This window comes from Oncorhynchus mykiss, chromosome 4, assembly GCF_057628025.1.
Source record: "Oncorhynchus mykiss isolate SJ-2025 chromosome 4, ASM5762802v1, whole genome shotgun sequence".
Lineage (NCBI taxonomy): Eukaryota > Metazoa > Chordata > Actinopteri > Salmoniformes > Salmonidae > Oncorhynchus > Oncorhynchus mykiss.
The window spans coordinates 55,446,955-55,470,324 of NC_143025.1; the positions used below are offsets into that span (position 1 = coordinate 55,446,955).

Consider the following 23,370-nt stretch of genomic DNA (forward strand, 5'->3'; position numbering starts at 1 on the left):
GGGGTTATTCGATGCTTATGCACAATGCCACAGGATGTTTTTGTGCTGTCAGGTCTGGGTTGAACCAAGAGTTATATCTGTTCTTTGTTTTAATGGGGCATGCTTATTTAAGACTGAGGAAAGCACTTTTAAAGAGCAACCAGGCATCCTCTACTGACGGGATGAGGTCAATATCCTTCCAGGATACCCGGGCTAGGTCAATTAGAAAGGCCTGCTCGCTGAAGTGTTTTAGGGAGTGTTTGACAGTGATGAGGGGTGGTCGTTTGACCGCGGAACCATTACGCACGCATGCAATGATCCTGGGTGTAGACAGCAGAGGAGTATTTAGAGGGCAAGTTGGTCAGGATGATATCTAAAAGGGCTCCCATGGTTACGGATTTAGGGTTGTACCTAGTAGGTTCCTTGATAATTTGTGTGAGATTGAGGGTATAAGTGTTGGGTGTTAAGCATGTCCCAGTTCAGGTCAGTTCAGTACGAACTCTGAAGATGGATGGGGGCAATCAACTCACATATTTTCATAACTGTATGGTTGGGTAAGGGCTTGTAAGTAAGGATTTCACTGAAGTGTCTACACCTGATGTGTTCGGTGCATGTGACAAACACTATTAGATTTTAAGTGCATTTAAGACTCACAAATTAATTAAGAGATGGAGGAACATATTTGAATTGGTAAACTACCAGTGGATGAAAAATTGGCATTCTCCAGGGAAGCCTGAATATGAAAATAGTATCTTACAAATAATGTTTAATATTTTTCTATTACTTGCAAGGTATATGTAGTAGTTATGAGTCCTTACCATTAGCTGGATATTTCTTCATATTCTGTCTTTTGCACCAAGTGCAGGGCCGCTTACAATTGGCCCAGGGTCGTCATGTTAAAATAATAATTTGCTCTTAACTGACTTGTCTAGTTAAATAAAACAAGGCTCAGGGTCGTCTCATCTTTTGAAAACTGTACTGTTGCTTTAAAATGTGTCAGGCTGCCCTGTTGTTGCTGTGCTGGAAACCCCGTACTTTCTGAAAGGACCCAAGATGGCTGAACGCACACAGGGGGGGTAGTTGGCAATTATCTGTGCAATATGATGGACATTCATGTTAAATAACGTTAGTATGTGAAACGTAACATTGATGGAGTTATACGATTACAGCTGGTTGATCTGCATAATTTTTGAGTGCAAGAATACCTCGTAAGGAGAGAGACGGGTCTCTCTGCGGCCCAGAGCCAGAACATGGCGGAACACTTGGGAAAGAAATAGCTAGCAGCTAACGGTATTATCAAGAGACACCGAGCTAGCTGATCCGAAACGTCGGGGGCTACATTGGACAACACTGGTTGTAAACGGGCAATAATATAACCGGTGCATAGTATTTCGCATAGTATCGCTATTTAACAATTTACTGTTTTCATACGATGTTTAATGTAGCTAGGCAGTTGGCTGACTAGCTAACTTGCCTAGCTAACTTGCTAGCCAGCGATCTAGCCCACTACGGTAGTTACAGTAGCTAGCATACAACAATCATCTCACTGTAGCTGAAGTCTGAGGATATAGCCAGGTGATCTTACCTGAATGTTTACCTTTGAAACATACTCGTCATACTTATTAGTTAGTCTGTGCTGTTTCTGGAGGAGAACGCGAACCTAACTAGCAAGTCGGTTATGTTAAACAGCGCGACTTGATCATGCGTCGTGCATTTCTAGTCTGCGAAAGACATGTTTTGCGGAAGCCAGCTAAGGTTAGTTATCTGTAGGAAGTTACAATTAGCAAACAGCCAAACCCAAGTAATCTAGCTACTGTTTTTGAAAGCGAAAGTGGATCTAGTTATCCTCATACGAGGAAGTCGGTAGAGTTGCGGCGCAAGGTAAATACATCGGCGGGGGAAGCGGCCACGACCACCTGCCAAGATGACGGATACCCGCCGCCGAGTCAAAGTTTATACTCTCAACGAGGACAGACAATGGGATGACCGCGGTACGGGACACGTCTCCTCCGGTTATGTGGAGAGGCTGAAAGGCATGTCTCTGCTGGTGCGAGCGGAGAGCGATGGTGAGTCAGGTATAAGTATTGTTGCTACTCTAATACCCTCAACCATTGGTTTAACTCTTTGTTCTGATCATTTCATGAATCATGTTGTTGATAACACCTAATTTGTTAGCAGTAAACAAACTATATCGTTTGTGTGAACTATTATGGTAGTTTTTGTGTACTCTTATTTAGACTGTCAAAAAATAAGCCTTGATATCTAGTGAGTGGGTGGTCCATTAAGCCCTTGACATCATAAACAAGGCACTAACCCTAAATCCCCATATTGTGCACTGAAAGACGAAAAAAACATAGCTCGACTGGATCATGGAATGTCCCCCATCTCTTTCCTCCAGTTGTATTGAGCCATCACGCTGTTGTAAACTTTCTCAGTCCAAGAAGTCTGTCATCGCCTTGCACTTATGCCTTGTTCGAAACAACTGAAGTCTAAAAAAAATAGTGATCTTCGGGGCGGAAAGTGGGAGCTCTAGAAAAAGGCCAGAGTTCCCGAGTTGGGATTCCAAGTTGGATGACCATTCAAATCAAGTTTTCACAGCGGGAACTACATTTTTTTCAGAGTTCCCAATTGTTTTGAACGCGCAGAACTCTGAGATTTCCGAGGTCCCAGTTGTTTTGAATGTGGCATTACATAACCACACTGTCCTCACAGCCTCCCAAAGAGGGTTTTGAGATACTCAAATCTCAATTTAGCACCTCTACTGTCCTGTTTATAGCAGTAACCTGCTACCTCCCCTTTCGAAGTCTTTGTGCAAACTGCGAAACTGCACGTTCGTTGTTAGTGTAATAACATACTGTGTTTTTTCTCATCCCTCAGGTTCCCTACTGCTCGAGTCGAAAATCAACCCAAACACAGCCTACCAGAAACAACAGGTCAGTCACTTGCTTGATGAAGACACTTGAATATGAGCATTATGTGGTCTATGACCTGGTCCATGTTCATTAGGCACCAAATGGAAGAAACTGGGAGGAAATTACTGGAGCTGGTCACATAAGAAACATCTGTGTTTTCAGACACCGCATGCCCTGATGAACACGTTGCTAGCTTTTTTTCCCTTCTCTTGTCCTTTCAGGACACATTGATAGTGTGGTCGGAGGCTGAGAACTATGACCTGGCCCTCAGCTTCCAGGAGAAGGCCGGCTGCGATGAGATCTGGGAGAAAATCTGTCAGGTTGGTAACCTTATATTCCTGTGTGTATGTTCAGTGTATGTATAAGTTGAAGGTGAATCAGGCTCAACTCTGTTTTGTGGCCAGAAGCCCAAAATCCCCCTAATAATGAAGGAAAATGGGTTAGCACTCACTTGACAAAGTGACAGCAGATACTTTGATTTAAAAAATCAAAGTATGGTTTAAAAGTAGGATCATGCTTGTTCTTGTTTAACACATTTCTTCATGCGTTGTGTTTTGACTTGTCTCTCTGTTCTGTCCCTCATGTTGTGTTATAACTCCGATCTCCAACAGGTCCAGGGCAAGGACCCGTCAGTGGACATCACACAAGAGCTGGTGGACGAGTCGGAGGAGGAGCGCTTTGATGACATGTCCTCCCCAGGCCTCGAACTCCCTCCCTGCGAGCTGGGCCACCTTGAGGAGCTTGCCGAGCTCGTGGCCTCATCACTCCCCTCCCCCTTACGCCGTGAGAAACTAGCCCTGGCTGTGGAGAACGAGGGCTACATCCGCAAGCTCCTGGAGCTCTTCCGCCAGTGCGAGGACCTGGAAAACGCAGACGGCCTCCACCACCTATACGAGATCGTCAAGGGCATCTTCCTGCTAAACCGCACGGCCCTCTTCGAGGTCATGTTCTCTGAGGAGTGCATCATGGATGTGATTGGTTGCCTGGAGCATGACCCTGCGCTGGATGGGTTGCCGCGGCGACACCGCGACTTCCTCACCAAGACGGCGCGCTTCAAGGAGGTCATCCCTATCGGTGACCCCGAGCTGCGGGCCAAGATCCACCAGACGTACCGCGTGCAGTACATCCAGGATATGGTGCTGCCCACGCCGTCGGTGTTCGAGGAGAACATGCTCTCTACGTTGCACTCGTTCATCTTCTTCAACAAGGTGGAGATTGTGGGTATGCTGCAGGTGAGGTCGGGGCGTAGGGAGCATAGTAGAATACACATGCAAGTAAGGTATCCTGATTTTCATACTGTTCTGTTACCATACTGGGATATACGGGATTACCGTCAGTGTACACAAGGGGCGCTATTTCTTTCCAAAGGTGTTTGTGCATAGCCATCTCTATGGAAACGCAAGAGTGTTTGGTAAGTGAGTTAAGACACAGATGGCACAATGAGCCAGATGTTTCACCGGATGTATAAATCTGAAGCATCGGGTTGGCATTTCCACTCGCCACCAAATATGGTGATGAGAGGAAGCCAAGTGGCCGGAAGTGGGAGAAGATTTATTTTGTTCGACATTCTGCTAATTTTCTCAATACAGTTTTGTGTTCCCCAAACTAGAATTTGTTAGTTATTAACAGAGTGGACTAAGTTTTTTTTGTAGACTTTTAAAGTTACATTTTTTTTGCATTGTTTAGGAGTGCAAGGGCCAATTGAGTTATTGCACTTGCACACTTCAGAGTAGGCGTTCCCTAATGGAAATATACAAATACATGCAAGAATGCACCAATAGGATCTTGGCTCTGCCCACCACCTTGCTTGTTCTTCCCACTGATTAATTTGCTCCCATTGGAAACAACAGACGTGGTCTGTCTTGGGTTACTTATTTAAAAAAATCTTTGGTTACGTTGCTTGATGGATACGTAGAGAGGTTGGTTGTTTTGCAACAAAACTGATGTGTGCGCAACAATGGGGTAAAACAGACTGGGTTGGTTTCAATTGGTTTACGTGTTGTCAACAGTGATCCCAGAAATGTTCCATATGCACAAATTGCTTTTCTCTCATTTTCTGTTCAACTTTTGTTTACATCCCTGTTAGTGAGCATTTCTCCTTTGCCTAGATAATACATACACTTGACAGGTGTGGCATATCAACAAGCTGATTAAACAGCATGATCATTACACAGGTGCACCTTGTGCTGGGAAAATAAGGCCACTTAATGTGCCGATTTGTCACACAATGCAACAGATGTCTTAAGTTCTGAGGGAGCGTGCATTTGGCATGCTGACTGCAGGAATATCAGCCAGAGCTGTTGCAAGAGAATTGAATGTTCATTTCTCTACCATAAGCCACCCCCAACGTCGTTTCAGAGAATTTGGCAGTATGTCCAACCGGCCTCACAGCCGCAGACCATATGTATGGCGTTGTGTGAGTGAGCGGTTTGCTGATGTCAACGTTGTGAACAGATTGCCCCATGGTGGCGGTGGGGTTATTGTATGGGCAGGCATAAGTTACGGACAATTGCATTTTATCAATGGCAATTTGAATGCACAGAGATACCGTGACGAGATCCTGAGGCCCGTTGTCGCGCCATTCATACACCGCCATCACCTCATGTTTCGGCATGATAATGCACGGCCCCATGTCGCAAGGATCTGTACACAATTCCTGTAAGCTGAAAATGTCCCATTGAATGCATAGTCAGACAGGTATTGTGCAGGTTTGGGATGCTCTGGATCAACATGTATTCCAGTTCCTGCCAATGTCAGCAACTTTGCACAGCAATTGAAGAGGAGTGGGGCCACATTTCACAGGCCACAACCAACAGTCTGATCAACTCCATGTGAAGGAGATCGTGCTGCATGAGGCAAATGGTGGTCACACCAAATACTGACTTGTTTTGTTTTTTGAAGGTATCTGCAGTGGTGTAAAAATACTGACGTAGGTCAAGTGGGTACTTTATCTACTGCTGGGTATCTGTCACCAACAGATGCATATCTGTATTCCCAGTCATGTGAAATCCATAGATTAGAGCCTAATGAATTCATCTAAATTGACGGATTTTCCATATGAACTGTAACTAAGTAAAAACGTTGAAATTGTTGCATATTTTTGTTCAGTATTATTTTCCACAATGTGTACTTGTCTCAGTTGTTGGTCAGCTAGGTAGCATTTTTTTTGTTGACATATTAATGTTGACAGAAAATTAGTCAACACCTCAAAGCAAGAACAATAATTTTTTTTTTTACCTTTATTTAACTAGGCAAGTCAGTTAAGAACAAATTCTTATTTTCAATGACGGCCTAGGAACAGTGAGTTAACTGCCTGTTCAGGGGCAAAACGACAGATTTGTACTTTGTCAGCTCGGGGATTTGAACTTGCAACCTTCCAGTTACTAGTCCAACGCTCTAACCACTAGGCTACCCTGCTATTAGCTGAAATGGGGCACCTACGATTCCCCACATGGCAGCTTCTTGTCTTTTTGGCTATCATAAAAAATCATAACAAAGTACGACTTCCGACACCATGGATGTGCTCACATAATTTTTGTGACGTTGTCAGCCAATCCGTCTGTAGCTCATGCTCATCAGGCACCAAATGGAAGAAAACGGACTGAAGCAGGAAGGCCGCAGCTGGGCATGTCCAATAAATAAAAAAAAAGCACATTTTCATTTTCTGTCACAAAACATTAAACAAACAAAAAAAATTGTCTGTGTGCCCTAAACAACAAGACTCTGGTTAACACGATACAGCTACACACTATGTGAAGGTCTGACTGAAACGGAAAATGGTCAAACTGTCATAAAGACTTCTCAAAGGTCCTTTATCATGGCTCTAACCTGGCCAGTCTGTCACCTGCAAGTCAGGGTTGTGTTCAGAAGGCACAAAAAACAACAATGTGTTCGTATTGGACAGGGACAGATAGTACATCCTGTTTTTCAAAATGTTTTCTCCTGTTTTGTGCCTACTGAAACAACCCCAGGGAGTCGGGCATGGTGGGACAGCTAAACAGCAGACCAACTGCCAAAATGCCTGAAATTAAACACTATAGTGCAGTGATGCAAGCGACAGCTAGAAGTTGCCTTCATAGGCACAGCTCTAGGATCAGCTTACCCGTTTCCAACCATAACCGTTTGGGAGTCAAAACAAAGAATTGGCAGTAATCAGTGTCCATCTTTCATGTTCTCTTCTTTTTTTCCTTTCCCCTCCCTCAGGACGACGAGAAGTTCCTGACGGACCTCTTTGCACAGCTCACAGATGAGGCTACCGACGATGACAAGAGACATGAACTGGTACGCCAACTGACAGCAGCGCAGGCACAAATGTTTTTTTTTACACCTGACAAATATCCCCACCTTCCTTACACAATGTAGTCTTTCTCCCCGGCTGATTTTTCTGGGCTAACAATGGTAAGAAATAATACAAAATACTGCAAAGTTTCCTAAGGCCGAGAAGTGTTTATTAGACCTATGGTTCTAGGGATGTAACGATTCCCTCTGTCCTCAGTTCCAATGTTTAAGATCCAATGCATCGGTCTGCGGGAGCCCAATCCCATCCAAATGTGAAGCACGCATCGGTCAGAAAACCCATTCAAACATTAAGAATGCGCACACCGCAGAGTGTGCGAGACAGCTGCTCACCCCAACGAGAGGCCTATCCCTGTTCTAGGCTATTTGTACATCTGCTGGGCACCTTCAGAATTGCTGCTTGTAAAATGGCTTTTGCATTGTCAAATCATGGGTTTTATTATTTGAGTGACAACCAACGTAATTTGCTGAGTCATTGTTACCTTTGCCAAATGCACTGTAGAAAATAGTTTTTTTACCAGTGTTGTGTAGCCTACCGGAGTGGATACAACTCACATCCAACTGCTGATTGGGGTTTTCAATCATTTAGATTGTTCAGGTTTGCCATAAGATGTTGATTTGCTTTAAACAGTGTATTTGGTCCTTTTTTTACCCGAACAGGGTAGGACATCAATGATTTTTGTGAGCTGTGCATGGTCACATTCATTGGTCAGAGTGGGATAAAAGACAGGGTAAAATCCAAAGTTGCATTTGATTAATTAGTTACATTTCTGAAGATAAATATGGACATAGTACTAGCTCTCAAAATGTTTCATCTGTAGGAATGTCCAGTTAATCAAGTAGGTGATGATGATTTCAGAAAAAAACTATGGGGGGACAAAAGCCTAAATTGCCCCCACCCCAGGGGTGGTAGATGCTCAGCCTGCCCTATGGCTCAGCTCAGGTGCCTACACACACAGACACTGAGGGCCACGAAGCTTAAGCTGAAAGTACACTACAGACTTTTGTCCCCGATTTAGCTGTCCCAGACAAGTTTTTGTGATCGGAGACAAATTACCCATGTTGTTGCCAACTTGAGACTCTCGGTCGTCACTGACACTTATTTAATGTGATCGGGTCAGAGACGCAATCTGAGGGCTACCGATCCTGTCTTTGAGCAGTCCCAGACGTCCCGATGTTTTCAAACCTGTTTGTTTTCAAACCTGTTTGTTTTCAAACCTTGCTTCTACACCTGCATTGCTTGCTGTTTGGGGTTTTAGGCTGGGTTTCTGTACAGCACTTTGAGATATCAGCTGATGGAAGAAGGGCTTTATGAATAAATTTGATTTGATTTTATCGGCACAATCTGCAATACTCTTGGGTTGCGCATCTCGCACTTCAAATTTTTGGCAATGGTGATCAGCAATAGCCACTTAGAGCTCACCAGAGAAGAAGCCAGTGGGGAGATGTTTCACTTTACCCAGAATGTGTTTACTCAAGCATGACACCAAGTATGCCTTTGTCAGTAATGTAAAGTACTTAAGTAAAAAATACTTTAAAGTACTAAAGTAGATTTTTGGTGTGTCTGTACATTACTATTTATATTTTGGACTACTTTTACTTCACTACATTCTTTAAAATATATATTGTACTTTTTACTACATACATTTTCGTTGACACCAAAAGTACTTACATCCCCGGTCATCACTACTGCCTCTGATCTGGTGGACTCACTAAACACACATGCATTGTTTGTAAATTATGTCTGAATACTGGAGTGTGCCCCTGGCTATTCGTAAATTTAAAAAAAACAAGACACTTGTGTCTTCTAGTTTTCTTTAATATAAGGAATTTTAATTATTTATACTTAATACTTAAGTATATTTGAGCAATTACACTTACTTTTGATACTTAAGTATATTTTAAACCAAATACTTTTAATCAAGTAGAATTTTACTATGTGACTTTTATTTGAGTCATTTTCTATTAAGGTATCTTTACTTATACCCAAGTATGACAATTGCAGTGTTATTCAATTCAAAATGTTGGCTACAAACTTTTGAGGCTGCTTTGAGCCGCCACTCGTTAACGTAGCTACAAATCTAATCACATGTCATTGTGTTTGTGAGACAGTGTGGCGGTATGGCGAATCCTCACGACTAAGTGAAGAATCTTGTCATGTGTGTGACACCCCCGTCTGCATCTAGATGCGTATCGAATCGTTCATGAAAGGAGAGTTGCACATCCTTAATGCTTCCTGGTCCTGGGAATCCAAAGGGGATGCAGCACGTGTTTGTTTTTCCCCCTTCCACGCACACACTTCGTTCAAATGATCAACTCATCTTTAAGCCTTTAGTGAAGGGGTGTCAAACGCATTCCATGGAGTGTTTGCAGGTTTTCCCTTGTACTTGATCAATCATTTAAGGTGATTGATTTGTTAGGAACTCCCCGTCACCTGGCTGTCTAGGTCTTAATTGGGCACGAATTGAAAGGAAATAACAAAAACCAGCAGACACTCGGACGTCCATGGAATGGGTTTGACACCCCTGCTTAAGTTCAGTCAGCTGTGTTCGTGCTAGGGCGAAAACAAAAAACTGGGCTTGGAGACACTGCATTAGACAATTAAAAGAAACGCACATAGCAAATGAGACATGCAAATGAAATAATTGAGGATGATGCCAAAACTGGTGTGCCATAGGCCGCTGCACCACTCGGGAGCCCAGTTAGTTAGCCAATGGCTAACACAAAGCATTGTTTTCCCCACAGGTAAACTTCCTAAAGGAGTTCTGCGCCTTCTCACAAACGTTACAACCTCAAAACAGAGACACCTTCTTCAAGACTCTGTCAAACATGGGAATTCTCCCTGCACTAGAGGTTATACTGGTGAGTGCCCACACACACACATGCCCTAGCCCCAACCTGTGTAAATTCCACCTAGCCTATTTGAGGGCAAGGTGGACCTTATTGCTTAAACCAATTACCTACACAGTTATTTAAGGTCTACATGGATGGAATATTGTACTCAAACTCACTGCTTTGTATTCCTTAGCTGTCTTTTCCAATGTTATTCTCCTCTGTTCTGATTGTTCATATTGTATTCCGTTGTGAATATTGTGTGTGCCGTCAGGGGATGGATGATGTGCAGGTGCGCGGCGCAGCCACCGATATCTTCTCCTATCTGGTGGAGTACAACCCCTCTATGGTACGAGAGTTTATCATGCAGGAGTCCCAGCAGAACGACGATGTGAGTACAGCTCTTTTACCTGCACACCTCCCTCATGCAGTAGGGCAACAGAGATAGGAATCTGAGTTTTAGACTGGACGTGGGACATATATCTAATGCAACAAGACAAACGGACTTCTGTAGGCTACAGACAGACACATTTTGGCAGGTGAGATGTCTTTTTCACCAGCAACGTTGGTTGGTGATCCTGGCTCCACAGTGTGAGCATTTCACAGTCAAGTATGATCACATTTTGTAAAATGAATGCTACAGGAGCTGTTTTCAAAGTATTTTGATGGTGAGTGCAGTTTTTTGTTTCATAGCTGGTAAATTAATCTCTGTCAAAGAACTACGAATCCTATATAGCCTGTCCCATCTCACACTGCAATCTCACAGGCACAAACGAGCCTTTTACCATGGTAACCTCGCGCACTTAAAGGGCAAGGTGAACATTTTTGTCTCGTCTTTGATATTTTGGTTCAAAGGAACAAAAAATGTAACTAAATACTATACCACATTTACTTATTACTTGAAATGCATGTTATTGTTTTCGATACATTACAGAGCATGCTCATCAGTTTTGTTGGTTTAATTATAGTGAGATATTTTAGCTGGTAAAAAAAATCTGAGTGTCTGGTAGATTTTTATATCTACCTGCCACAGTGGCTAATGAAACAAAAAGTACATTTTAGGCCCTGAATGTAAATGCTGCTTGTGTGTGCTAAAGCACATAATACATTTACAGTATTCATCTAGGCCTACATTAAAATGTATGTAAACATGCGATCAGTATTTATTATAAAGTTAAGTGAATTTAAGTTAATATTTCAGTGTTCTGATCAGCGATCTACCTCCATTCCCGACGGGTTCATATCTCTGAGGTCCTACCGTATGGTAATTTAAAAGTTTCTAACGAACATCTTGCTTCTGCCCTTTGAGGCGTTGCAGTCTGACTGTATGTCGCCAAGCCTGTGTCATAAGGAGCGGAGAGTGACAGGGCTTAATGTAGGTGCCACAATACTTTGTTTTTCCATAGGAAAACACAAAGCAGACTAAAAAAATATATATATAACTGCTTGATGTCAAATGTAATGTAAATATAAATAAACTCATGTGATTCTGAGTGACAACATTAGGATTGTTTTCCTCTGAAATATTGTCTGCTTCATGTTTTGTTTCCTTGCCAAGAAACCTTTTTGAGTATCGCAAAACTGGTACCAGGTCCTAGAACAGTGGGGCTCTGAGTGATTGACAGAACAATTACATGACCATCTGAGAAAATAACTTCTTTTTTTATATTTTATAAACACGAAAGGACCTGGGCTCAGTCCTAAACTTAACCCCAACCTTGGATAGTTAGTGGTCTTGTTTTGTGGCTTCATTGTATTCTTTAATCAATGTTTCATTCAGATCTTAGTGCACGATTGTCACAAAGGTGTCAGGAATATTTCTGCCATTGAAATCTTTGGGAGGGCCATCTTAGCATTTCAGTTCAATCTTCGTCTCTCCCGAGCCCGTACGGGAGTTGTGGCGATGAGACAAGATAGTAGCTACTAACAATTGGATACCACGAAATTGGGGAGAAAAAGGGGTAAAAAGGACATGAAGGACAGTCAATCCTGAAAATTTCAAGCACACTCACAAAAACCATCAAGCACTATGATGGAACTGGCTATGATGAAACCATCAAGCACTATGATGAAACTGGCTATGATGAAACCATCAAGCACTATGATGGAACTGGCTATGATGAAACCATCAAGCACTATGATGAAACTGGCTATGATGAAACCATCAAGCACTATGATGGAACTGGCTATGATGAAACCATCAAGCACTATGATGAAACTGGCTATGATGAAACCATCAAGCACTATGATGGAACTGGCTATGATGAAACCATCAAGCACTATGATGAAACTGGCTATGATGAAACCATCAAGCACTATGATGGAACTGGCTATGATGAAACCATCAAGCACTATGATGAAACTGGCTATGATGAAACCATCAAGCACTATGATGAAACTGGCTATGATGAAACCATCAAGCACTATGATGAAACTGATGAAAGCCACCATTGTGTATGATGCAGGCAGCTCCTCATGCCACAACGAAACCAGATGTCATTGTTTTCGTTTTTGAAATATTTTTCATTTAGCTTTTTTTTGCTAACAAAAAGAATACATAGACAAACACAACCGACTTAATGTTTACATACATTCATCTAATTGTTGTTTGTCTAGACAATTTTTTTTTTCTTCCAAAATATTTAAATTATAAAACATTTGATTCTTTCATTCTCTTAAAGTTGGATCAATTGACTTCCAGTATTTATGTAATGACTTATTCAATACAAGTGACAAAAATAATATTGTACAACCCATTGCACGCCCAATTTTTCAGTTTTTGATTTGTTAAAAAAGTTTGAAATATCCAATAAATGTCGTTCCACTTCATGATTATGTCCCACTTGTTGTTGATTCTTCACAAAAAAATACAGTTTTATATCTTTATGTTTGAAGCCTGAAATGTGGCAAAAGGTCGCAAAGTTCAAGGGGGCCGAATACTTTCGCAAGGCACTGTATTTCCAAAGGGGGTGTTTTTAGGGAGTGATATTGGTTCTTGTAGAATCCATTTAATTTTCTAAACTGTAAAGTTGTTCATGTTCTTAGCTCCATCCTTCGAAACCAGACACGTGAAAAGATTCTGGGGATGAGCATGCGTATCTTCAATATGTACCCATTGTTCCTCTTTAGTGCATTTAACAATATGACGCAAGTAAAAAAAAAAAATAAAAAAAAAAAGCCTTGCTTGGTGAAAAGATACAATTCCAAATCTGGAAGGTTAAAACCACCTTTAAATTTAGGGACATGTAAAACTTTCCTATTTATTCCGAGTTTTTTATGAATTCTCTTATGGCAGAGTATATTTTTTTAAAGAATGTTTTCGGTGGGGTAATTGGTACTACTGAAAATAAGTATTAACTTTGGGAGCCATGCCATTCTAGGGGTTTGTTCCGCATGTACGTTTTATGGGGATTATTCCATTTAATTATATCTGATTTCAATGTTTTTAATGAGACTGATGGCAATTTTGTATTTTTACCTTTTGACGTCTCACACAGATGTTAGGCCTCATGAACAGTCTTGACTTAGAGTCTAGCTAAGAGGTTTAAAGTACCATATTCATTCAGTTTGAAATTCTGGACATAAGCCAGCATACTCTTCAAACCAGCCAGCCAGGTAAACTACCAAGCAACAAAGGGTAGTCCACAATATTTCATGGCATCCGGCGCGTCTTCCTACGAGTCGCCTATGTGTTTTGAATGCTAGTGGCGAATTTGCTTCTAGACTCTGATCTTCAGCCAGTTTTACATTTCCCCCACCAATGGTCCCTTGGTGTCTCCCAGGACATCCTGCTGATCAACCTGATCATCGAGCACATGATCTGTGACTCGGACCCGGAGCTGGGCGGCGCCGTACAGCTGATGGGTCTGCTACGCACCCTGGTGGATCCTGAAAACATGATGGCCACCGCCAATGTGAGTAGAGCGGCTCGCTTCTGACCTTTTTCCTTACCCCTTTCACCCTGATAACATGCTGGTCATGGCCAATGTAAGTCTTACAATGCCCTCTCACCCCCCCTGAGAGAGTGGCTGGAATTCGAATCGACCCTTAGCTCCTAGTCCTTGGGCAGGATCTAAATCCCACCAGGCATACTTCCTAGAGGCTCCGCTACCGTTTTGTGACTTCACTTAGGCACCACACCTAGGGCTTCGCACAGAGATTTCGCTGCATTCCATCATTTGAAACTAAGGAGATCACTTGGTAGAGTGTAAACCAAACCCAACTTACTCTCTAGGCACTTCCTTCAGGTCATGTGTGTTTTGGTGAAACCCTTTTCACTTGGAGTGTTAGCATCTCATGGTTTGACTCTCCTCCTCCTGCAGAAAACGGAGAAGACAGAGTTCCTGAGCTTCTTCTACAAGCACTGCATGCATGTCCTCTCTGCTCCTCTACTGGCCAACACCACGGATGACAAGCCCAGTAGAGGTGTGTCCCCTGTGTGTGTGCAGAGAAACAATGTTTTACCTGCATCCAACTGAACCAGAAATACACTATAAGATATATGTGTGTGTGAGTGCCCTGTTATTGTCAGGATGACTGGCACACTCACTTAAAGTTCTATATACAGTATCTGATGCGACCAGGTACAATTTAGCGCTCTGTCACACGTACGCGCATGCATGCACACCCGAGATGAGCCACCATATGTCAGTGCTCTGAGTGAATGAATGACCTCTTACACAAGTACACACACACACACACACACCATATGAGCCACTGTATGTCTGTGTGAGTGCTTCATGTTTGTTATGAACACCCACACCGTTAACCACCTCCCTGTAATCCCCTCCAGATGACTTCCAGACGTCTCAGCTGCTGGCGCTGATCCTGGAGCTGCTGACGTTCTGCGTGGAGCACCACACCTACCACATCAAGAACTACATCATCAACAAGGACATCCTCCGTAGGGTCCTGGTGCTCACTGCCTCACAGCACGCCTTCCTGGCCCTCTGTGAGTCCTCTATACACACACACACAACATAACGTTCAGCTCGCCAATAACCCGTCACTATATCCTCACCAAGCCTGTGTTGTATCTTTCTGCATCACCACCACACTCTAGACCTTTAAAACACTTGTCCTTTTCTCTTTCTATTCCAATATCTCACACACACTTGCTGAGTCTCTCTCTGTGCTGACACTCAGGAGAGAACTGTAACATCTGCACACTGTACGAGTTGGTTGGAACATTGTTTCTGTATCAACTTGATCACAGTGAGAAGGTGAATGTGTGTCAAACTCCTCCAGGCGCGCTGCGCTTCATGAGGCGGATCATCGGGCTGAAGGACGAGTTCTACAACCGCTACATCATGAAGAACTTCCTGTTTGAGCCGGTGGTCAAGGCCTTCCTCAACAACGGCGCCCGCTACAATCTCATGAATTCAGCCATCATCGAGATGTTTGAATATGTCCGCGTGGTGAGCATTTCTTCGCTTCCAATGTCTCCTGTGTTTGTGTTTGAACTTTTATTGTAAAAAACAATTATATCACGAAAGAAAGTATAAATGGTAACATACTACTAGCGGCCTTACTTTTGACAATATCACCTCTGCTTAGACAGAACAAAACCTAAGCTGAGCAAGAATGGTATGGTCTTTCTCTCTCTCTTCTCTTTCCTCCTCTATACGCTACCGTTCTCCCCAGGAGGATGTGAAGTCCCTGACGGCCCACATAGTGGAGAACTACTGGAAGTCCCTGGAGGATGTGGACTACGTGCAGACCTTTAAAGGACTGAAGCTGCGCTATGAACAGCAGAGGGAGAGGCAGGACAACCCCAAACTGGACAGGTTCATATATTGTTTTTGTGTTTATTTATTGTCATGTGTCCATTGTTTTTACTATGTGCTTCAAAATGAATTGCACCTCTGGGATAAGAAAGACCACTCTAAGACTGAGGGGGAAGGGTGATGGGATCAAACAAATCACGTTTATTTATATCGCCCTTCGCACATCAGCTGATATCTCAAAGGGCTGTACAGAATCCCAGCCTAAAACCCCAAACAGCAAGCAATGCAGGTGTAGAAGCACGGTGGCTAGGAAAAACTCCCTAGAAAGGCCTAAACCTAGAGAGGAACCAGGCTATGTGGGGTGGCCAGTCCTCTTCTGGGTGTGCCGGGTGGAGATTATAACAGAACATGGCCAATATGTTCAAATGTTCATAAATAACCAGCATGGTCAAATAATAATAATCACAGTCAGAACAGTTGAAACTGGAGCAGCAGAACAGCCAGGTGGACTGGGGACAGCAAGGAGTCATCATGTCAGGGAGTCCTGAGGCATGGTCCTAGGGCTCAGGTCCTCTGAGAGAGAGAGAAAGAAAGAAAGAGAGAATTAGAGAGAGCATACTTAAATTCACACAGGACACCGGACAGGAGAAGTACTCCAGATATAACAAACTGACCCTAGCCCCCCGACACACAAACTACTGCAGCATAAATACTGGAGGCTGAGACAGGAGGGGTCAGGAGATGGCTGGATGGATAGATGAAATACATATTCTGCTAGTGATGTTTGGGGTTGGTAGTGGGCGTTCTAGCTGTAGTTTTGAAATGGCTGCCATTAGCTACAGAATGAGTGGGTTGTTGTCTTTGGCTTTAAACGATTCCAATTGGCTAGTGATACAGTCTTCTTTTAGCTCGACTCAAGCTGATTGGCTTTATGAATGATTGTCCATTTTTTACCTTTGGAATCCACAGGGTTCTATCAATTTGCTATCCCTAATTTGTCTGTAACTCAACTCTGCAGTCGTGCTCAAGTTGAATTGTTTGCCAACTCTCCTTACACAGCATGCGGTCGATCCTGAGGAACCACCGGTTCCGGCGTGATGCGCGAACGCTGGACGACGATGAGGAGATGTGGTTCAACGCGGACGAGGAAGAGCTTGAGGACTGCGAGGCGGTGGTGCCCCCCTCGGACAGCAAGATCACCAAAGCGAGCGGTGGCGCCGGCGAGAATGAAGACCTCATGGACCCCATCAGCAAGTTCATGGAAAGGAAGAAACGTAGGTCGCAGGGAAAGAATGCATGAATTACTGACAGAACTGGGTCAAATGCATATGTGAAGTGCTATTTTTTAAGGGGAGTTTAGATGCACTTGTTTTGGTTTGGAATTTGTACTTTTTTTTTCGGTGCTCCGGGGAAATTAAATGAAGTGCATTTGAGGGTTGCTGATATACTCTGTACTGAGAAGAAAATAAGTTGTCTTGCGTCTTTAGAAAAAAGTAAAACTGACAGTCCACAACTGTCTGGATCTTTGTCTTTCTGTCGAACAGTGAAAGACTCCGATGACAAGGAAGTCCTGGGCAAGTCCAGTAGTCTGTCAGGCCGCCAGAGCCCCAGCTTCAAACTCTCCTTCTCCGGCTCCACCACCAAGACCAGCCTGTCCAGCCCGCCCGCATCGCTGCGCCCCGGCTCACCTGGGTCAGGGGCCAAGGGCTCGCCCCCGACAGCAGCCACAGTCACCACGAAGGTGGGTAGAATCACCAGACTAGTCTCCACCGGGACCTGGGTTGTGTTCATTAGGGCACAACAGAAAACATTTCAAATGTAAAATAGTTATTGGACAGTTCAAGTTTGTCTGTTTTCTTCATTCTGTGCCTAAGAATGGAATAATTATTTGGGGGTCAGAGTTTAGTTCTTACAAAAACACAGGGATCGTTTACCCAAAGTATAAAATTGACACATTTTGTTTCCTTACCTTGAAATCAGTCCGGAGAAGGACAGACTGCAATCCACACTTCGGGTTTGTTTGCCGAACCACTGCTAACAACATTCACTTTTGCAAGTGAAAAACCATTAGAAGTCAATTTACCCCAATCGCACGCTCCCTCTGAACTTGAGACATCTGTGACATTGTGTTATATAACAATTCTACTGCCAATGTTTGTCTATGGAGATTGCATGGGTGTGTGCTCGATTTTATACATCTGCCAGCAACAGTTGTGGCTGAAATATCCAAATCCGCTAATTTGAAGGGATGTCCACATGTATGTGGACAGTGCATTCAAAAAGTATTCAGACCCCTTGACTTTTAAACATTTTGTTACGTTACAGCCTTATTCTAAAATGGATTAAAACAAATGTATCATCAATTTACACACTACCCCATAATGACAAAGCAAAAACAGTTTTGCTTAAAAAAAAAAATGTATTTACATAATTATACAGACCCTTAAAATTCAGACTTATAATTGAGCTCAGGTGAATCCTGTTTCCATTGATCATCCTTGAGATGATCAATTGATTGGACATGATTTGGAAAGGCACACACCTGTCTATATAAGGTCCCCCTGTTCACAGTCCATGTCAAAGCACTGCAGCACTCCACCAATCAGGCCTTTATGATAGAGTGGCCAGACTGAAGCCACTCAGTAAAAGGCACATGACAGCCCGCTTGGAATTTGCCAAAAGGCAACTAAAGACTCTCAGACAATGAGAAATTAGATTCTCTGGTCTGATGAAACCAAGATTGAACTCTTTGGTCTGAATGCCAAGCGTCACGACTGGAGGAAACCTGGCACCATCTCTACGGTGAAGCATGGTGGTGGCAGGATCATGCTGTGGGAATGTTTTTCAGCGGCAGGGACTGGGAGAGTAGTTAGGATCGAGGGATAGATGAACAGAGAAAAATACAGAGTGAAGAATAGAGATCCTTGATGGATCACTCAGCCTCCGACTGGGGCGAAGGTTCACCTTCCAACAGGACAACAACCCTAAGCACAAGATAACTCAGGACTGGCTTCGGGGCAAGTCTCTGAACGCTCTTGAATGGCCCGGACTTGAACCTGATCGAACATCTCTGGAGAGACCTGAAAATATCTGTGCAGCGACGCTCCCCATCCAACCCAGAGCTTGAGAGGATCTGCAGAGAAGAATGGAAGAAACTCCCCAAATACAAATGTGCCAATCTTTTAGCGTCGTACTCAAGAAGACCTGGTTGTCTGCTTTCCAACAGACACTGGAAGACAAATTCACCTTTCAGCAGGACAATAACCTAAAACACAAGGCCAAATATACACAAGTTGCTTACCAAGATGACATCACATGTTCCTAGTGGCCTAGTTACAGTTTTGACTGAGCATATATTTTCAAGCCGATTTAAGACTTAAACATTTTCAATTCAGGTTGTAACACAAAAAAATGTGGAATAAGTAAATGGGTATGAATACTTTCTGAAGGCCCTGTGTGTGTATATACTGTGTGTGTGTTTATATTTTAACTCAGCAAAAATAGAAACGTCCCTTTTTCAGGACCCTGTCAATCAAAGATAATTTGTAAAAAATTGCAAATAACTTTACAGAGCTTCATTGTAAGGCGTTTAAACACTGTTTCCCATGCTTGTTCAATGAACCATAAACAATTAATGAACATGCACCTGTGGAACGGTTGTTAAGACACTAACAGCTTACAAACGGTAGGCAATTAAGGTCACATTTATTAAAACTTAGGACACTAAAGAGGCCTTTCTACTGATTGAAAAACACCAAAAGAAGATGCCCATGGTCCCTGCTCATCTGCGTGAACGTGCCTTAGGCATGCTGCAAGGAGGCATGAGGACTGCAGATGTGGCCAGGGCAATAAATTGTAATGTCTGTACTGAGACGCCTAAGACAGTGCTACAGGATGGACAGCTGATCGCCCTCGCAGTGGCAGACCACGTATAACAACACCTGCAAAGGATCGATACATCCGAACATCACACCGGCGGGACAGGTACAGGATGGCAACAACTGCCCGAGTTACACCAGGAATGCACAATCCCTCCATCAGTGCTCAAACTGTCCACAATAGGCTGAGAGAGGCTGGACTGAGGGCTTGTAGACTTGTTGTAAGGCAGGTCCTCACCAGACATCACCGGCAACAACGTTGCCTATGGGCACAAACCCACCATTGCTGGACCAGACAGGACTGGCAAAAGGTGGTCTTCACTGACGAGTCGCGGTTTTGTCTCACCAGGGGTGATGGTTGGATTTGCGCTTATCGTCGAAGGAATGAGCGTTACACCAAGGCCTGTACTCTGGAGCGGGATCGATTTTTGGAGGTGAAGGGTCTGTCATGGTCTGGGGTGGTGTGTCACAGCATCATCGGACTAAGCTTGTTGTCATTTCAGGCAATCTCAACGCTGTGCGTTACAGTGAAGAAAACCTCCTCCCTCATGTCGTACCCTTCCTGTAGGCTCATCCTGACATGACCCTCTAGCACCACAATGCCACCAGCCATACTGCTCGTTCTGTGCGTCATTTTCTGCAATGGAATGTCAGTGTTCTGAAATGGCCAGCGAAGAGCCCGGATCTCAATCCCATTGAGCACGTCTGGGACCTGTTGGATCGGAGGGTGAGAGCTAGGGCCATTCCCCCCAGAAATGTCTGGGAACTTGCAGGTGCCTTGGTGGAAAAGTGGGGTAACATCTCACAGCAAGAACTGGAAAATCTGGTGCAGTCCATGAGGAGGAGATGCACTGCCGTACTTAATCCAGCTGGTGGCCACACCAGATACTGACTGTTACTTTTGATTTGACCACCCCTTTGTTCAGGGACACATTATTCCATTTCTGTTAGTCACATGTCTGTGGAACGTATTCAGTTTGTCTGTTTTTGAATCATGTTATGTTCATACAAATATTTACACGTTAAGTTTGCTGAAAATAAATGCAGTTGACAGTGAGAGGACGTTTGTTTTTTTGCTGAGTTATATGTATGTAGGTGGGTGGGTGTGTGTTTACACATACACTACCGTACAAAGTTTCGGGTCACTTAGAAATGTCCTTGTTTTTTAAAGAAAAGCAACAAAAAAAATCCATAAAAACAACATTGATCATAAATACAGTGTAGACATTGTTAATGTTATAAATTACTATTCTGATCAATTTGACATTTTAATGGACAAAAAAAATAGCTTTACTTTAACAAACAAGGACCTTTCTAAGTGAACCCAAACTTCTGAACGTGTGTGTGTGTGTATAGGTTTTCACTCAAGGATTTCAATGGCTGAAAAGTCCTTGAAGTCCTCTTAAGGGGCTGATTCTGATGGGAATCAGACATCAGTTTGGGGGCTCTAAGATAGTAGCTTTCAGGCCTTAAGTTTTAGACCTCTGTTATGGTAGAGTTAAGTAGTTATTTTCTGTAAGAAATCTAATCAAGATCAGATCTGAATACATGAATGACCTCGCCCCCACTTTCTCTTGCTCTTTCTCAGGTGGGGCTGGTGGACTACCCCGATGACGACGAAGAAGAGGAAGAGGAGGTGGGTGGCGAGAGTAAAGAAGAGACTCCGCCCTTGTCCAAGAAGTCCAAGCTTAGCTCCTAATAAAAATACATTGTTAATGACTGCTTTCCACCGATCCCATGATAGACCCCACACAGGATGGAGCAAACTCTGCTCAAACTGTTAAAACGAATACACAAACCCCCTCTTGGTTTTCAATGGGTGCTTCTGTTAAGGAGCGGACTATGGATGGAAACGCGTCTCCTCCAACTAATCCCAATATACAAGTGCCAATCGGGAGGCCGCAGAGCTAGGAACGAACGAACGGAAAAGAGAAAGGCGGAGATGGAAGACTATTACCGATAGCGGCGTCAGATAAAAGGGGCAGACTGACGATTTGTAATCCAACAAAGCTAAAATACAGCGGGAAATGACCACATAAACACACACATTCATCCACACACAGACTTAAACCCCAAAGAGCTTCCGTGCTCGGACCATGACCCCCAAACCCCCCCCCCCCACTCAGGGAAGGACATCACAGCGCCCCCCCTCCCCCAATGGGGCCGACCAATCAAGATGCAGAACCACTCACCCCCTACGCTGACTTCTCCACCCACTTCTGTTAATTTCTCTCTTCTCCCTCCACTACTCCCCCCCTTTCTAATTTTTTGGTTCGTTTTTAAGTTGTTTTTTTTTAAAGATGTTAGTTTCTAAGACCAGACGGGAGACTGCAGACCAACGGCGAAATCACTGTCGTTGTTTTTCATTTTATTGATGTCATCAGTGCTGTCGTCTTTGCTCAGCGGAAGTTCTTCCTCTCAATAGAGAAAAGCCAGCTGTTAATTTTTTTTCCCTTTTTAATCACTCTCTCTCTTCTGTTTTTGTAAATGACAACAAAGAGACCTGCCTTTTACATGTTCAGGAACTTCTGTCTCACTTGAACAGGTTTTTAAAGACCGCAGTAGGTTGAGCTAGTTTTACCCTTTTTTTGCCCTTTGAAACTGCAGATTTTTTGGACAAAATAATTTGTAATCCTGTCTTGATTAAAGATTGAGTGGAATTAGATGTGATCAATTTTATCATATCTTCACTTTTTTTTTAGTTTTGTTTTCCATTGTTCAGAAATATTTGGGACCATTAAAAATGATCTTTGCTGTATGATGTCCAACTACCTTTTGTGAGACTGAGATTGTGTTCTCTGCACTGCTATGTTGCAGTAGCCTAGTCCCAGATCTGTTTGTGCTGTCTTGTCAACTCCTATGGTGGCGTGACCATGACCATCAGAATCGGCAAGACTTTTCACTTTACACTTTTCATTTTTTGGGATGTTGAAAGGTGTAGTAGAATATTTTATTGTGAATGTGAAGTTTTTATAATTCATAAACCCATTTTTAGCAATTTTGTAATGGTTTGACTTGATAATGAGGTCATCTTTTTACAAGGGTGAACCTCAGTTGTTGTATGTCTGCACTGTCTCCACCTGGTGGTGCTCTCGTATCACACAATACATGGAAAAGAGAAGAAATGTGGCTATATAGTCCTGTAAGGTCTTGAGGTGCACCGTTTGTCCGTTCCGTTTTCTTTCTGCACCGGTTTTCTTTCTTTATAATTTATCATAAGGTTCAGAATTCTATCAAAGTTTGTCATCACTAAAGTTCTACCAAAGCTCAACATTTTTTATATTTTCAATTTTGCAGGGAGTCTATGGGTGAGTTTAATGCTATAAATTCTATTCATCCCCAAGGGGAAATTATTGATGGAATCTACACTTTACATTTTTTATTTTATTTAAATGGTAAAACCAAGGATAGATGTGTGACTGATCATTTATATTTATGCTAAACATCGATTAGTCATGTCTCCTTCCCCATTTCTATCTGTGCCTCGGCAGGAGCTGGAAGAATTCCCAAAAGCAAACAGCGACATGGGGTCACCTTAGCGCAGGTCGTATTATCCCACCTCATCACTTCAATAGCAGTCGACTATCAAACCTCTGCTATTAATTAAAACCATCTGATTTAAACCCATCTGATCCCCAGAGGCTCAGCGGGCCCCTATTCACTTACTCACGCTGCTTATTTAAAACTCCATTCACTACAAAGCCTTTTACAGACTTTGGAGTGAATGGACTTTTCAAAATTACCACC

General features: G+C 43.1%; 1 protein-coding gene across 5 annotated transcripts; it reads left to right on the forward strand.

The window, feature by feature from the left end:
- Positions 1-440: 440 nt before the first annotated feature.
- Positions 441-22,625, forward strand: LOC110521995 (serine/threonine-protein phosphatase 4 regulatory subunit 3). Of its 5 annotated transcripts, none has more exons than XM_021600036.3 (16): positions 441-2,054; positions 2,857-2,912; positions 3,113-3,211; positions 3,503-4,123; positions 7,095-7,172; positions 9,933-10,049; positions 10,294-10,410; positions 13,802-13,933; positions 14,342-14,444; positions 14,812-14,970; positions 15,267-15,436; positions 15,663-15,805; positions 16,805-17,019; positions 17,290-17,486; positions 17,726-17,759; positions 21,212-22,625. In XM_021600036.3, the coding sequence occupies exons 1-16, from the start codon at positions 1,904-1,906 to the stop codon at positions 21,235-21,237; spliced, it is 2,418 nt and encodes an 805-aa protein (XP_021455711.2). In that variant the 5' UTR covers positions 441-1,903; the 3' UTR covers positions 21,238-22,625. The 5 variants fall into 5 exon arrangements, with proteins under 5 accessions (XP_021455711.2, XP_090088431.1, XP_021455708.3 ...); XM_090232305.1 differs by having other exon boundaries at positions 441-2,045; XM_021600033.3 differs by lacking the exon at positions 17,726-17,759.
- Positions 22,626-23,370: the final 745 nt, after the last annotated feature.

Coding starts and splice junctions, on each gene's coding strand:
- LOC110521995 (XM_021600033.3), top strand. CDS start 1,904: ATGACGGATACCCGCCGCCGAGTCAAAGTTTATACTCTCAACGAGGAC. Junction 10,411..13,801: donor AGTCCCAGCAGAACGACGAT/GTGAGTACAGCT, acceptor GGTGTCTCCCAG/GACATCCTGCTGATCAACCT. Junction 17,487..21,211: donor CAGCCACAGTCACCACGAAG/GTGGGTAGAATC, acceptor GCTCTTTCTCAG/GTGGGGCTGGTGGACTACCC.